The sequence below is a fragment of the Taurulus bubalis genome (assembly GCF_910589615.1).
Source record: "Taurulus bubalis genome assembly, chromosome: 14".
Taxonomy (NCBI): domain Eukaryota; kingdom Metazoa; phylum Chordata; class Actinopteri; order Perciformes; family Cottidae; genus Taurulus; species Taurulus bubalis.
Genome location: NC_136602.1, coordinates 5,060,250 through 5,075,958, shown reverse-complemented (window position 1 = coordinate 5,075,958; position 15,709 = coordinate 5,060,250). Strand labels below are relative to the sequence as shown.

General features: G+C 43.9%; 1 protein-coding gene across 1 annotated transcript in view; it reads left to right on the top strand.

The window, feature by feature from the left end:
• The window catches only part of LOC306746519 (attractin-like protein 1), a gene marked incomplete at both ends in the record, with an annotated part of 209,433 nt that extends 194,576 nt beyond the window's left edge, over positions 1-14,857 (top strand). The window contains 2 exons of the mRNA XM_079229442.1: positions 2,693-2,807; positions 14,736-14,857. Of these exons, the coding sequence (XP_079085568.1) occupies positions 2,693-2,807; positions 14,736-14,857 (237 nt within the window). The remainder of the gene's footprint in view (positions 1-2,692; positions 2,808-14,735) is intronic.
• Between the last annotated feature and the right edge of the window lie 852 nt (positions 14,858-15,709).

The following is a 15,709-nucleotide window of genomic DNA, read 5'->3' as shown; positions in this document are numbered from 1 at the left end:
ACGATTAGTGAATGGACCCGCTCCGCCACCGCAGCTGCCACCGTAAATCCTGGAGGATACAGATACACATACGTCAATACGGTGACAAACTAAATACCCTGTTATTTCAGTTTCCTACTCAAGGTTTTGCTCTTTTTTCGCCTTTTACTTCCTTAATTTGTTCGTGTTTTTCATGTTTCCTCCCACTAGCTTGTTTTTTGTATTCATTTCAGGTATTTAAATGCATTGTTTTGATACATGAGCATCTACTTCTAACACCATGTGACCATGTGACCGTCACTCGACCCGCAGGTATCTTAACTGTTTACATAAGCGTGAATTTTAATGACCCTTAACACAAGTAAAGGGTCATTTCCTCTAGGAAATAGTGTCTCGTAAACATGATTGTGTGTGTGTGTGTGTGTGTGTGTGTGTGTGTCTGTGTGTGTGTGTGTCTGTGTGTGTGCGCACGCTCATTTTATTGTGGTGTGTGCACTGTAGATCAAAGGAGCTAGTGGATTGTGACTACACACACACACACACACTAAAGTGCTGTTGCTTTAAAAACCACTGCGTCAGTTGCCACGTAAATAAGAAAGTGAACATTCCATCGTTGTGCATTTCACAGTCAAAGTGTGTGTGTGTGTGTGTCTTTTCACGATAACAAGGTAGCGTGAACGTGATTTCAAACACCTGATATTAATTTTGCGTTGCCGTCTCTCTTCCCCGCATCATTCTCTCCATTTTCTCACCGAAAAAAAACTAATTCAGAACACTGACTCATTGTTTTGTCTGTGCGTTATCGCAATCAGGAGAAAGTTGCCTGCTAATAAGAAGTACTATACAGAGTAGTGTGTGTGTGTGTGTGTTTTAGTTAGTAGGGAATTCATCATTTCCTGACACTCTGAAAACACTAGACAAACACAGGAGCCTCTTGCCTCTAATTATGCTGTACGCTCCAGCACTTAAACCTATTAGCACTAGAGGGGATGTTTAGGTGTGTGTGTGTGTGTGTGTGTGTGTGTGTGTGTGTGTGTGTGTGTGTGTGTGTGTGTGTGTGTGTGTGTACCAAGGTGGTCCAAGTTGTGTTAAGCTGATAACTACTTTGACAGCAGGCTCATGTGCTGATGTGTCCTTTAATTACTCTGCAAAGCCGACATGCACAGTGAGTGCTCCACACATCTGTATTTCATGATTTTATCCGCGTTTAGAAAAGTTTGACAGTTGATTTCAGCCGCACAGATTAAATATATTTTTTGTTTTATAATTGGAGGTCAGCCGGAGTATTGACATACATGGACTGCCAGTTTGTTCTTTCAAACTTTTATTCCCAATTATTGAGCACAGATGGTATTTTCCCCACAGTGACTTGCTTTATTTATGCAGCTTGACAGATGTGAGCCGCCCAGTTCAACCACAATATTTTATTATTGGATCGGAGTCGCTCTGCTTTAATAGAGTAATTGTGTTTCTTCTTCTGTGTCTGTTTGTCCCCCCAAAAAAGAGAGATGGCAATCCAGTAGAAATTAAAAAGTTGTTATTGAACAACAATGAACAGATACATCTGAATTAAGCCTTCATCTATAGAAACCATGTCTTACCCTGAACCAGTAGCAGCATGTGGGTCTCCAGTCTCTGGTGTCTTTGTACACCCGCCATCCACTGTGGTCACTTCCCCGTGCCCTCTGGTGTCGAGTAAGCACTTCCTGGACTGGGAAATACATCACCAGGAATCCAGCCACCAATCACATTTCCTTCAAAACATCGTCTGTACTATGGCGCTTAAATGTAATTTCTCCGTCAATGAGATGTGCAGCAGGACGCTGCTGAGAAATGCATTTAAAATGTTATAACCACACGTTATAGTTGGACATTTTGTATTCAGACATGTTAAGCCCCGCCTGTCTGTAAACAACAGGAAGGGGATCAGAATGAATGGTTAAAATATGTGTATGTAGGAAAGAGAAGATGGACAGGATTGAGCTATTTTTATGTATATACATACTGTTAGTGTGTGTGTGTCTTCCCTACAGACCGCAGGGTCCATCTTCTATGACCTCTGTGGTACGGAGTGGCAGAAGGGTCAAACCCGATCAATAGCTCAATGACCGCCCTCCTCCTTATGTATCCAGATGTTAGGAAACACTATCCCAGCCATTAAATATCATTATGCGGACAGTAAGACACAGTATATACAGTGCGCCCGTCTCAAAGGCACCGTGCAGGTTATTATAGTATATTTAATAGTTTCTTGCTCTTCCAGTTTTGTCATAACTTCATTTATAGTATACTTTTTCCAGAAATCAACATTTAGTTTCGTAATTCTGCATACTTTTTATTTATTTTTTTAAGTCATATACAGACAACAACACAGGGAGTTTTTGCCAGAAAGAAAATGAAAATATTTGACTCGGCACAATTTCTCACTTGATTGCTTCTCAGATGTCTTCTTTTGGTGGGATTTAGTCAGCGGATGTAAAAACCAGCATGTTTAGAATCAATGTGCTGGCTGATGTCTGCGCGTGTGTCTCAAACATCAGCCAGCCTGTCTGCGTTAGCTGTGCAGCGGGCGGAGCTCCACAGGATGAGAGTCCGCCTGCTTTGATCCTGGGGGAGGCGGCAGCAGGGATCTGCAGGTCTGCGACATCCTTCAGGTAGTCCAGTGTGTACTCATTGTGTACCTTTTTGTTTGTCCCTCTGTGTGTGTGTGCAGGCAGTGCCGAAGCCCGTCGCCATGGAGCCGTGTTGGGGGAGCAGAGCAGGTGTTCTGACGGTGCTGCTGTACCTGCCCAGAGTCCCGTCTGGAATACCTCCACCTGGACAGTCTGGTACGATACACACAAGTACACAACACATTACACAACGTGTCATTCCATCTCTGTTTTCGGTTCGATCATCGTTAATCAAATGAGCAGTCTTTTTTACTTATTTTTTATTTCAAGCAGATTCTGACAATTTTGGGTAATGATCAGTGTTGGGGTAGTTACTCAGAAAAAGTAACTAGCTACACGTTACTAGTTACTTCTGAAAATTGTAACTAGATTACTAGTTACTGCATTTGAAAAGTAACTTCACTACTAGTTACCTTACTTTCCATTTTTTTAAGCAAATGTCCAAATTACCGCAAAGATACATTTTCAATAATAATTTATTATTATTAATTAATATAATTTCCAATAATAATAATCGCGCGAGTCACACGACACGTCCTGCATAAACAATCAACCGTAAACGTCGGGTTACGAGCCGCTACTACCTTCGGTCAGAGTCCCCGTTAGCTCCCCGCTGTAGCCGGCTTGGCTCCTGCTAGCGCTCCGTCACTTCCCCGCTAACTTCCGCTAGCTCTCCGTTAACTTCCGCTAGCTCCCCGAAAACCACCGAAGGTAGCGGGACCAGGCTCGACACCCGACTTGGGCAGAGGGGTCGCGGGCAGTAGCAGCAGCACCGCTAGCTAGCAGCTTGTTGCTACTGTTCATGCAGGAAGTGTCGTGTGACTCGCGCGCCACTAAAGGAGAACTTTTCGGACTGGTAGGAATGGCTTGGCTAACGCAGGAAAGCGTGTTACTGAGGTCTAGTAAAGTAGTGTAGTTACCAATATTTTGAGTTACTTTACTTCGTTACCTATAATATTAATATCGTTACTGTAATCCGTTACTTTGTAACTCGTTACCCCCAACACTGGTAATGATGATTTCCACAGGTTACACAGTTATGCCAATTATAGCTAAGAGATTGCACTGACGTATTGGCTGAAAAATACCTGAAGCTTCTGTGCACATCTTTTTCATCAACTTCCTATACGATTTGGCGCCATATAACCTCAACTTTCGCAGTGTTGCGTAAAGGAGGCTCACAAGGAGGCTCACCAATGCCATCCTAGATAGTAGGAGTCTGTCAGGGAGCTGCAGCCAATGAGAGCGCAAGACACGAGTTGAGGGGAAACCTTAGGCCGGGTTCACCTGGAGGCCTCGCCGGTGACCGTGTAGTCATGTAGTGTGGAAACTGTGACGAAATCAAGCTGTAAGCTGTGAACAGTAGAATTCTGACGACTTTGTGAGTCATGTAGCGTGAGCTTGGCTTCCGGTGGTTCTATGTACATCATTGGGGAAGAAAGTGCTGCCTCAATCATACTTTGTGCTGATCATTTGGGAAAAAGGCAGATGCATAATGACCAGCTGCGGTAGCTGCCACGATCAGTAGACAGTATTCATGTCCAACTGTCAGACACTTACCAGAGCTAATGGTCCCTTTTATGATGAAGTGTAACACATATGGGCTCTCCTACTGGGGGATTTCTCCATTTACATTTGATTGCCGCTGTTGTTGTAAACTGTCAGCTGTCTCCCGCGTCCGTGAAATCCCACGCCTTCGTCATGGTAGGCTCACAAAGGCAGTCCGCGCCATTTGTGATCCATTTTTTTTTACAAGCGGAGCTGTTTTCAGCAGCTGTCTAACAAGACTCCAGATGAAGCGAGCGGCGCTTCTTGCGATGCCTCGAGGCGACTTCCCGTCAGCCCTCATGTAAAACAGGCTCTGGCGGGTTAGAACAAAAGAGGGCTAAACACACTCAAATGTGACGGCATCTGATGCATCATCGGACATGAGTCGGCGTTTTTCTGCGCCCCGTCGTCGCTAAAACGTTCCTGCAAATCTACCCACGTAAGATGGGAAACGGACTTGTACTTTGTGCCGCTTTTCTAGCCTTCCAACCACTCAAAGCTCTTTAACGCTGCATGTCATCATTCACCCATTCACACCCGTTCATACTCTGATGCCAGCGGCTACCACTCAATGTGCCACCTGCCCATCAGGACTATCTTAACAGTCACAGCTTAAGGGAGCAATTTGGGGTTAAGTGTCTTTCCCAAGGACACATTGACATGGACTGCATTCGCACCCCTCCTAAAATGGCCGCTTGATTTCTGTGCTCCCTAACGGTTAAATAAAATAACCCTGAAAACACTACAGAAAGTGTATTTTTGTACATGATGGACAGCAGGGCAACTATGTGAAGGGAAAGCTTTGGCTCAGAGGTAGAGTCGGTCTTCTTCTATCCCCGAAAGCTCGGCGGTTCGATCCTGTCCATGCCGAAGTGTCCTGGGGTAAGACACTGAACTAAATGGCTTGGACGGTTATGCCATCAGTGTGAATTAGTTTAGTCCAGATCGGCAGGTGGCAGCTTGCGAATGGGTGAATGCGTCTAAAGCCGCAGATATGCTAATCAAATTGACGGCATGCAACATCTCCAGTTTCCTGGAAGACCTAGTGAGGGACCGGCTCGATTCTCAACGTGAAGTCCAAATGGAAAGAGCACACAGGGCGCAGGCACCCGAACCCATCGACCCGCGGGCGAAGCACCGGTCCGTCATTGCCAAGTTTGGGAGGTGGCTACGGGGCAAAACAAGAGGTGATCCATGAAGAAGAAGAAAAGGTCGTCTACCGCTCATATGCGGAGCTCGGTTAACCACCTTCAGTCCTGTTTGTGCCGAATAATCTGAAATGAGGGAAGGTATTGAAAGGGAAAAAAAAAGTAGGGACCCAGAGTCTAAAACCCTTTTTTACATGAGTAAAACAAATTATATAAATGCCTTTTCACCATTATTGTAAGTCGGTATAACTACATTTGGAAGATTTATAGAATCCCTTATTGCACCTATGATGATGTCAGAAGAACAAAGGCAAAAACAATTATAGCTGAAATACAGAAGTAGAGTTAAAATCAATTAAGTCACATAGTCCAGAGGTTTTCTTCTTTAAGAGATGGGGGAGTCATCCCACCTCCATGGAGAGAAGCCACTATCCCAGTTACCCCAAAGGGGAGGAGCCACAGACTGGGTTGCAGGTCATTTAGACCGATTCTTAGTTCTTAACACTGATTAGAAGCTACACACTTTCATTCTAGCCAAAAGACTTGGAAAAGGTCCTTTCCCTGCAGTTTGATGATTTCATAATGGATTTGTTGATCAGGAGAAAATGTATTGAACATTCTGACAAATCGGTCAATTAATTTGCTGGTTGTAGCTTCAGATTTATATCATTGTTATGTGAACATTTTGGGGTTATGAACTGCTCTGGGAAATTTGATTGCCAGTTTTTTGATTGACAGTTCTCTGACATTTTCTATACTTTAATCAGTAAATGACTGTAGTTCTTGGTCTTTTTCTTTAAAAAAAAAAAATCTTGGCTGTTTTCTGTTGTCCTTTGTGATTTCATTGTTTCACTGCTAGAAGGTGGTTTTGTTGGAAATTCTGCTTCGCGCTCAAACTACACTATTAATGCAGAAAGCAGAAAAACGCCACAGGAGGAAAAAGCAACACGATGGAAAATTCTGCAGATTGACAATTTCTAGCATGCGGTTTAAAACTGTTTATGATCTTTCGCCGCGATATAATGAATTATTCAGACAAGTTCTTGACATATGGCACATTTAAAAAAAGGTCTGATGTGGTCAGAGCTGCCTGGTCTCCATCCAACACTCGCTGTTGGATCAATTGTTCCCCTGAATGAGACTTCCGGACTTTCCACCGCCTGAGCTCATGTTGCCGCTATAGACCTACGACATGCGATATCCCCGACCCGCTGCAGCCGACCACCACGCTGTGGAAATCACAGGAAAGGCAGCAGCACTTCCTCCCCGACCTCACGAGGCCCGGTGCGTTGTGCGCCATCAGCATGAAGCCAATCTTCTCTCCCTCCATCTCATCTTCCACCTGAGTCCACCTCTTATACAGTTAAGTCTCCCAGACCGTTTTCCTCTTTATATTTATATTCTCCCCTGCAGCTTTTTTTTTGGGGGGGGGGAGGCTGCTGTCAGAGAATGTGTTGTATGTAACTGGAGCAGGTGTGAGGAGCCTCTGTTCCTCCAGACAGGAAGCAAAGCCTCCAACACGACGAGTACCTGACAGAGGAGGCGAGCGGAGCAGACGGTTATTGAAGCAGAGATACGTTTTTTTTTTCCCAAGCTAGAAAAGGAGCTTTATGTTGAACAGAATCCAAAGCTTTTAAAACACATCAGCAGTCACTGTAGTCGAATACAGAGGAGGGCATGAACAGTGTCTGGGTAAGAGACAGAAAAGTGAAAGTTTGCTCTCCCCAGAGGTCATTATATGATGATGATGCAAAAATAACCTATGGTTATTGGTAACAAGTGCATTAGGAGCAGCTGGAAAAGCAGTACACTCTATATAATAAACTAAAGCCAATAAAGAGTCAAAGATATATGCCGTTTGCCCACATTTGGCCCATATCTGAGTCTTCAAGACACAAACTGGCTGAACCCAACCGGCACAGCAAAAATGTCAAACCATAACTGGAACAGACTGTTGGAGTTGTATTTTTTTTACTTAATGGTTTCACTGCAACAACCGGATTGGCCATTGGCAGAAGTCCAGCGCTGCAATTCCAGATGACAAAACCGCAGATAAAAAGCAGGTTAAGGACATTTAAATTGCTTAAAGACAGTATCCAGAGTGAAGACTTCTCTTCACCACCGTATAATGCCTGATGTTTGGACATTAGCTCATCACAGCAGCAGCAAAACACACATTTCCAGGAAATTAGTGCCAATAAGAGGCTCGTCGGTTCTAGCCGGGCTGCTCTCTCGGGGAAGTCAAGGCTCTTCTCTTGTTTTTTTCTCATTAAATCAATGATAAAGCTCTTGTTGTTACCAGTGTTTAGGTCTTCTTGTGCGTCAGAGAGCGATGATCACAGATGTCAACACGTAATCCACATAGCCGATAAAAGTGTTGGACTTAATAAAAAAAAATTAAATCGCCCACCCATCGTCAGTCCCCAGTCTGGCTCCTCTCCTCCCTCTATTCTCCCACCCCTGCTCCCCAGAGAACAATCTCCATAGGGTCAGACAGCAGTCCTCCATTGATGTTAGCATGTACCAGCGTGAAGTTACTGCAGGCTAGCTCCGCCCACCCTCAATGGGAGACACTTCAAGAGGAATCCTCGATGAGAGAGCCTTTTTTTAGCTCGCCCTCCCTCGCACTGTCTTCCCTTTCTTCTTGCTGTTTTCTTCTCGTCCTTCTTTTCTCGGCTCCCCTGAGCTGTTACCAATAACTGACCCTTTATACGTAAGAGGGAGGAAACCCATGTTGGTTTCAGAGGAGGATGAAAAGAAGACGTACAATTTGTAGTTTCTCAACTGCCAGTTCCTTAACCCATATTCCTCACTCTGTCTTGCTTGTTCTTTTTCTCTCTGTGTATCATTCTAGTAGTTTTGCTTCAGGCCTCAGACCAAGAGAGAGGTATTGCGGTATCAAAGGGTCGGGGTTTGTGCTTCTCCACCAGCGATGAAACCCTTCAGTACGGCCACACTCTGACTCATTTCTGGTGTGACAAACTGGCATCGAATCCCCCAGGCCTATTGTTTTCTATCTATGCCCATACATCAGTAGGAGTGAGTTGACGGGCTGCATTGCGTCATTTGAAGCCATTGTCTTTACCTCTGAAGGCCCGTGCTCCAGAAAAAAACAAAACAAGATCGTAATCAAATTCACTCACGAGTCGGATTAGGTGGCATTGGCGTTTTGAGCGGGTTTACTCATGGGTGCCTCCCTTCAGAGGGTTTCCAGATGCAGTCAAATGGGAGGAGATCCAGAACACGCTAGAGGGATTTTGGACAAGAAGCAGCTGGAGGATGATGCCCGGTGCACCTGTAACTCATCATCTCATCAACAAGTATATCATCATGGAAGAAAATACCTTTCCTCCGATACACGGACACGTTTACTGCATTATATTGCTTGGAAATAGCATAGATGATAAGCACGTTTCTTTGGGGGTGGGGGTTAAGTATTTTTTTTATTAGCTAAGCTTTAGGTTTCAAACTCTGCGTTCCTCTCGTGTGATGAGATTACAAGCTGCTGAAGTAGAGGAGTTTTTTTTTCTTTAGCAAGACTTAAACGCACTCGTATCGCCGTGTTTTTAAAGCCAGCGAATCGGGGCGACCCACTGCAGCCGAGAGAGGCTGACGGCTGCTCAACAGCCAAATTGCACGGGGCGCCGACCTTTTTACCGAGGGCTCAACCACCGAGTGACTGCGTGACGGACTCAAAGTCACGGTGGCCTGATGGGATGGACAAAGGGCCGAGGGAGGGATGAATAGGGGGGGTGAGGTCTTATTCTTGGCTGCAGTCACCAGTCTTCCATCTCCACAGCCGGCTTCCTGACATCTTTCTTCTGTCAAATCTAACACCTCATGTTGTGCCTCCCACAGACGCAGTCGTTTTCATATTGTTTTGAATAAAACGCGACTCAATCAGCGGCTGATGGGTTTACCGGGCTGCACATATTATGGAATTGTTGAGGAATAAGAGAAGGAGAAATACAGTGGGCTACATTTCATTCTCTCTCTCTCTCAAGCGTATAGATAGTGGGTCAATAGAGACGGAGGCACAGCGGTATTCACAGCCGCCTTTTTTCCCTTGCGCTAATCTGCCTATTCAGCACCAGAGATAGTGCCGGGAATATCTGAGAAGCGAGAGGGAGAGGGGTGAAAAGAGGAAGAGAATACAGGTACAGTAAGAAGTCTTTGTGAGTAAAAATAGAAGAGTCGCTTGAGAGAGAGAGGGAAAAAGAGAGGAGGGGTATTAAAAGGCTAAGAGGTTCGATAAAAAGATGTAAGTTCTTTCAAAATCCTGAAAGTGAAAACGGGCATGAAAAAAAGAAGTTGGAGCGATACAGACGGAGAAGTAGGTGAGTGATTGAAGGAGTTGCTAATTTTGTGCAGTAAGTAGTGAGAGTTCATGGCGACGCCCCCTCACCCATAAAACCAGATGTTCATATTGCTGCAGCAATATGCTTTGATAAATCCTCAGAAGTGGAGAGATCATATAATCCTCCCTTTCCTTCGCGTCCTCACTACTCGCATCTTTTCTATTCCTTTACGATGTCTTTCCATTTCTTTACGGAGGGAAAACTCCATTCAATTGTTGCGTAATTCTTCAGCGCACACATCAAGGATTATATTTCAAGACCACTAAATTACCTGTGAATTGCCATATATATATATATATATATATATATATATATATATATATATATATATATATATATATATATATATATATATATATATATATATATATATGGCAATATCTCACTGTCTCTCTCTCTCTCCCTCTCTCTCTCTCAGTCCTGACGAAGCATCTTTCGCTGTATCACTCTCACTTTGGCCCTCTTCCTAAAGGGAAAAAAAGTCTTAATTTATTATCCCCGAACGGAAAATTGATTTTGGTCATTTGCATCAAAAACATGAAGGATGTCTGAGGCCAACACTTGGACTAATTAGGTTATCTGCTGGCTTAATATTTTTCGCTCAGTAATTGCTCAGCAAACAAAGGCGGCAATACATTACATATCTTCTCCTGCTTGAAACAAATGCTCAGTTAATAAGTGAAGACGGTCAGAGACGTTGTCGGAATCCGTCATATTTATCTGGCTGGTAGTAACAGAAACTTTAACTTTTAGCAGGAAGCATTGTTCTCTGCCGGGTGCATCGCAGAAGTCCCGTCCCTCGGGGTTTCCAGGTTTACCGGTCACTCCTGTTATGATTAAGCCCCCCCAAAAAAGTTTATTTTCCCTCTCTCTCTCTCTCTCTCTCACTCGGTGCCTGCTGGCCCGTAAACACAGTGGCTTTTCTTCCTCTCTCTGCATCGCCCTCCTTCCTCCCTCCGTCTCCCACTGGGTGTCTGACTGGATTGCTGCTTGACAGGAATCGGAGGGCAGCGCTCGGAAACTGAGCTCCATTGACCCGGAATGGATCTCCGATACTTTGATGGTCTCTGTCTTTGAAACCATCCGCCCCGCTGGGATGCGCTCCCCGTCGACCCCCACGCCTTCATCCGTCTGCTGGTTGACTTTTAGTCCAATGCTCAGCGGTATTTACTCTCAGACATGCTCATTTATTTATTGTTATGGACATGAAGGTTTGCTCATATCAAGTCATACCGTACCTGTTTGCTCTTTTTTGGTTTGTTCCCAAATTAGAGCTGCCTTTTAACAAAGCTAAAGCTGCTGTTTTAAACAAGTCAGCAACACATGGTCTGACTGAAAAATTGGATCAGATGCATCAAAAATATTCAGGAAAGAGAAGTAAAGGCGAGGTCAGAGTCCTAATGAGGACTGTTGTGTCGCAGATGCATCCCGTTTTATTTAAATGTGTTGCGAAACAAATCACAACTTTTGAAAAACCTCTTTTCAGGACTACAAAGCGTCTGTCTCAACTTTTCCAGTACATCCTTCCACCTTTTGTGTTGTCCTACATCTGCTTTAGAGGCATTGAAATATGAATGTCAGGTCATTTGGAGATATTTTCCCCGTCCTGCATCATTCAAACAAGAAAGGAGAGGCTCCACCAAACACTGGCATGTACTATTAATGAAAGCATCCTAGTTACTGAATCGTACACCCGTACATCAAAGGAGTCGTAGCTGTGCGCCATGTTGCTGGTCCTGACTTTGATTTTTGCCTTTCGCTTCGAGGAACAGACGATGCTGTTTACTTTAAAACTGGATCCTAAGCAGGCCGCCATCCCCGGTGCCTTGATTGAGGGCGAGCACAAACTCAGAAGCCAGGCTTTGATGTTTAGGAATTAGAGGAGGGCCGGGGCCGCGAGGTTTGTCACCGGGTTAGCGAGAGAGGGCTCCTCCCGACACAGATGTTCTCCAGCTGCAGTCAAGTCCCCGAGGTTTGGACATCAGACGTGTGCCAATATGTGTTCCTGAGGAATCTTGTCCCTCGCTAATGACCCCATTAGTCCACCGGGAGGGTGCGGTTTAATGATGCGTCAACTCACCTGACAGGACAATCACATTAACGTGGCCGGTCGCCACGGCAGCAAACGAGCACTTGCACTCACCTGCAGTATAATTTGATTACTTTTGACCAATTTATTTTTGCAAATGGAGACGTGTGTGTGTGTGTGTGTGTGTGTGTGTGTGTGTGTGTGTTCGCCCGGAAACATCAACACAATTATGATGGCAATTTGTCGAAAGGTAAAAGCCGTTTTTGATGGAAGAATATTCAGATGTCGATTTTCCTGAATTAATAAGTGTCTACTTTAACTTTCGCCTGTCAGTGTGGCTCTCTTTCACTGGAGCTGGTGGGGATGTGAGTGCTGGTGTTTTATATCTCGAGGATCATTGTGTCTCATTATGCTAGTTGGATCAGAATAGCTTACATCATCCCGGCTCTCGTTTGGTCCGGCAGGTCTGGCGAGGTGGTCGGCCGTAATTCCAGCGATAAACATGAAATACCATCAAATTGAGACCAAAAATGTAACGAAGTTCACGAGAGCTGCGAGCTTGCAGATGGACCTTTATTGTGATGTCTCGTGGAGGAGATTTCATTGGAGTGAAATAGCTGCTGGCGTTCCTGTTGCATTTGTCTTGGCCTCAAGCTGGCAGACAGCTGTCTGTCTGATCGGAGCAGCTTCCGTTAGATAATGTCTGACGTCTTGTTTCCATCCCTGATCTGTCACTCTTCCTATTCCACTTCCTTTCCTTTTAGTGATGGTGAGTCATTTACTGAACCTTTTTCCCTTTCGTCTTTCTTTCTCACCCCCTTGTCCCCTTGTCTTTTCTGCTGTGTATATCTATTTAACATAGTTTGGATTAAATAATGTTTCAAGTTGTTTAATTAATCAACAGAAGTGCATTTTTCCACTGAACACTAAGAAAATAATTTGTGGTTTAATCAGTGCCATGTTTTTTTTATGTTTTGGCTTGGTTTTATTCTTTTATAAAGCTAAATACGTAACATAGTTGAAAAAAGTATTTAGAAAAATAACACTAACGATCTAAATCATCAATAATTTTCTAAACTATTAATGGATGTTGTACCGTATGTTTGAAGACAACAAAATGATATTAAAGCATTAAGCATCTTATCCTATGTTTATTTAAAGTTAGTGTGAAAAACTTTTAAAGCAGTTTCATAATAATTCCTTCATGTGGCCTATATGAGCGAATGAGAACATAAGGAAGAAGATTGTCTATTTCAATAAGGTGGCAAGCATCTTTGTGTTCTATATTGATCAATTTTCTAAATAGTTTTATAAAATCTCAGATAATCCATAACAATTTCCCAAACTTAAATTGACACATCCCAATGTCTTGTGTTGTCTTACCAACAGTCCAAAACTCCACTTTTTACTAAAATGTTGTTCAAAGAAAAGTAACACATCTTCACATATGTATTTTGCAATTTTGTGTCAACAGAGTCATAATTCCGGCTCTAAATTGATCTTCTTTTAGGCTTAAAGAAGTAAGACGTTTAGTAACAGAAGCAGTCCAAAACAATCTTCCATAAAGAATAGTGGGAACATGACTAAAGTGCCCTCAATGTCACTGCATTGAAGTGGCGTAGAAGTAAAGTGGCAACCTCCCAAACTCTGATGGAGGTGTGCAAACATGTGAATTGGACTAAACCACAAATTAACATAGCAACAAAATAATCAAATTGAAGCATTGTCTGCGGTTGACAAAACAAACCAAAGTGCCAAAGTGAAACAACAACACGATGAGCCAAATTCCAACAGCCCAGCTGTTGCTTGCCGATCAGAGATCACATAACTGCTGTCTGTATTGCTCGCTGTATCAGAACTGCAGAATAAGCTCACAGGTGCATGCACACATACATAAACCTGCAGAGTCGAGTTTACACACAGGCCCACACTGGGCAAACGGTATAATCGGCTTTCGCCCACTGGAAAATAAAAAAATCCCAAGAATCACTTGAGTGTGAAATGATGAAAACATCCTGCATCCAAATCATATCAAGAGCACAACAGATTCCCCCCACTGTTTGCCTGTTTTGTTCATTTGGCTCCTGCACACAGGCAGATTGAGCTCTTGTCGTAATGGCCATGCATTGTCAAGCCCACGGTTGTCAGGAGGGGAAGACAGGACTTGCTGCACTCGCAAAGAGCTGCCACGACTCTAAATCCACATTAACAACAGCAGCTGCTGCCAAGGTAACACAATGCTGCGAGGCATCAGATGCCTGGGTGCGCCTGGCCCTGCTCTCTGTAAGCTCTGCTGCAGAGAGAGAGAGAGTGTCCAGAATCACATGCAGAAGTTGTTCTAAAAGATGTGGCTTCCTGCTGCATGGTGAGAGGGAGGAAGGAAGAGAAAGAGGCAGGAAGATGGGAGTTACACTTCAGTGGCCTCGGTGTAAGCCCCCTGGTTTGCTGCTGAAGCCGGGCGACACTGGATGGAGAGGTCGTGGATAAAATGTTTGCTGGATGTTGTCATGAGATGCCTGCTGGGAGGATGATGTGTCTCCACCTGTCACACATCAGCTGAGGCCTTTGTCTGCTTTCTTTTGCTTTATTCTCATTGTCAATATATATATACACACACACTTTTATTTTGGGACGTCTAAAAAGAATGTAAGAATGACCATTTTCCCAAATGTTTAGGTGACTTTTATTTTTCCAAATGTTTAGGTGTCTTATTTGTTTTTAATCTTAAATTATTGATATACCTATTAAGTATTATACATTTATGCACGGTGATGAAGTTTTGCCATTCAAGCAGATCCCTCATTTAATACTGAAAGAAAAACAGAGGGGACCCACAATAGAACCTTGTGGAACGCCACATTTACCTCTCCAGTGGAGAGTGGAACTTCACTGCAGATAACGTAGATGAACGGCCACTGTCAAGCCATATATGTGATACAATAAATTAAAGCAGCATGTTATATCATTCTTTATTAACCTTCTTTTCTCATTGGGCTTCTAGGTATCGCTATAGCCAGTGCTCTGGTAGACACATCACAACAGCGAGTAATGGACTTCAAAGAACGAGGCCTGGGTCTAAAGCACCGCAAACACACTGTGCACCACCAAGGAACCTGTGTATGAACCATCAACTAGGTCCCATCGTGACCCCAGGGGATATTCTCATGGACTTTAGACTAAAGGGGCGCATTGTAAACAAAAGGCAAAGATGGCAAAAAGTGGCTGTGAAGAAGAGTAAACATAGCAACGGTCTCATCAAGAGGCATCCAAACTGGGAAAAGCGGCACTCGGCCCTTTCTTCCCTGGTTTAAATGGACCATTTCTTTGTCAACATGCAACATTCTTGTCTCCTGTGTGTATACGTTGGTAATGATGAGACAGGAAAGCAACAACTGGAAACATGGAAACCCCACGGCTTTGGTCGGATGTTCACTCTGAGTGCTGGCGGGCTTTTCCAGTTCCATGCCATATGTGGCTCTTTATCTCCTGGGCTCTACTTGTCTGTCAAGCAATCAAAGCCATATTGACAGAGGAAAACACTTGTTTTACACCGTTAAACCAAACTAAAATGGCTTCGAGCTCCTCGTGAAAGATATTGAGCTGAAATTACCTGAGCTGAAATGAAGACAAACCCACTCAGACTCACGAGCGCCGCTGGAAAGAACAACACGGACCTAACTTGATCGATGCAGGACACCGTAGTGGGTGGAGCTCTGCGACCAGGATCTGCTTGAGGAGGAAGTATCCTCTGGGAATTTTAAAGACTACTGCTGTTTAAGATGTTAAAGAACGAAGATCATTGGATGTAAACTATTGAGATTTGTCCTTTTATGAAATATATGTCGATTTTGTTTTTTTCCCTGCACCACCATTTGAAGTTTTGATATCTGCTCAGGTCCTCTGGAATGGAAAAGGGTCCATTATCTGTAGCTTTGGGCCTTACACGTGTCTGTATATGCACTATTAGTGAAATGC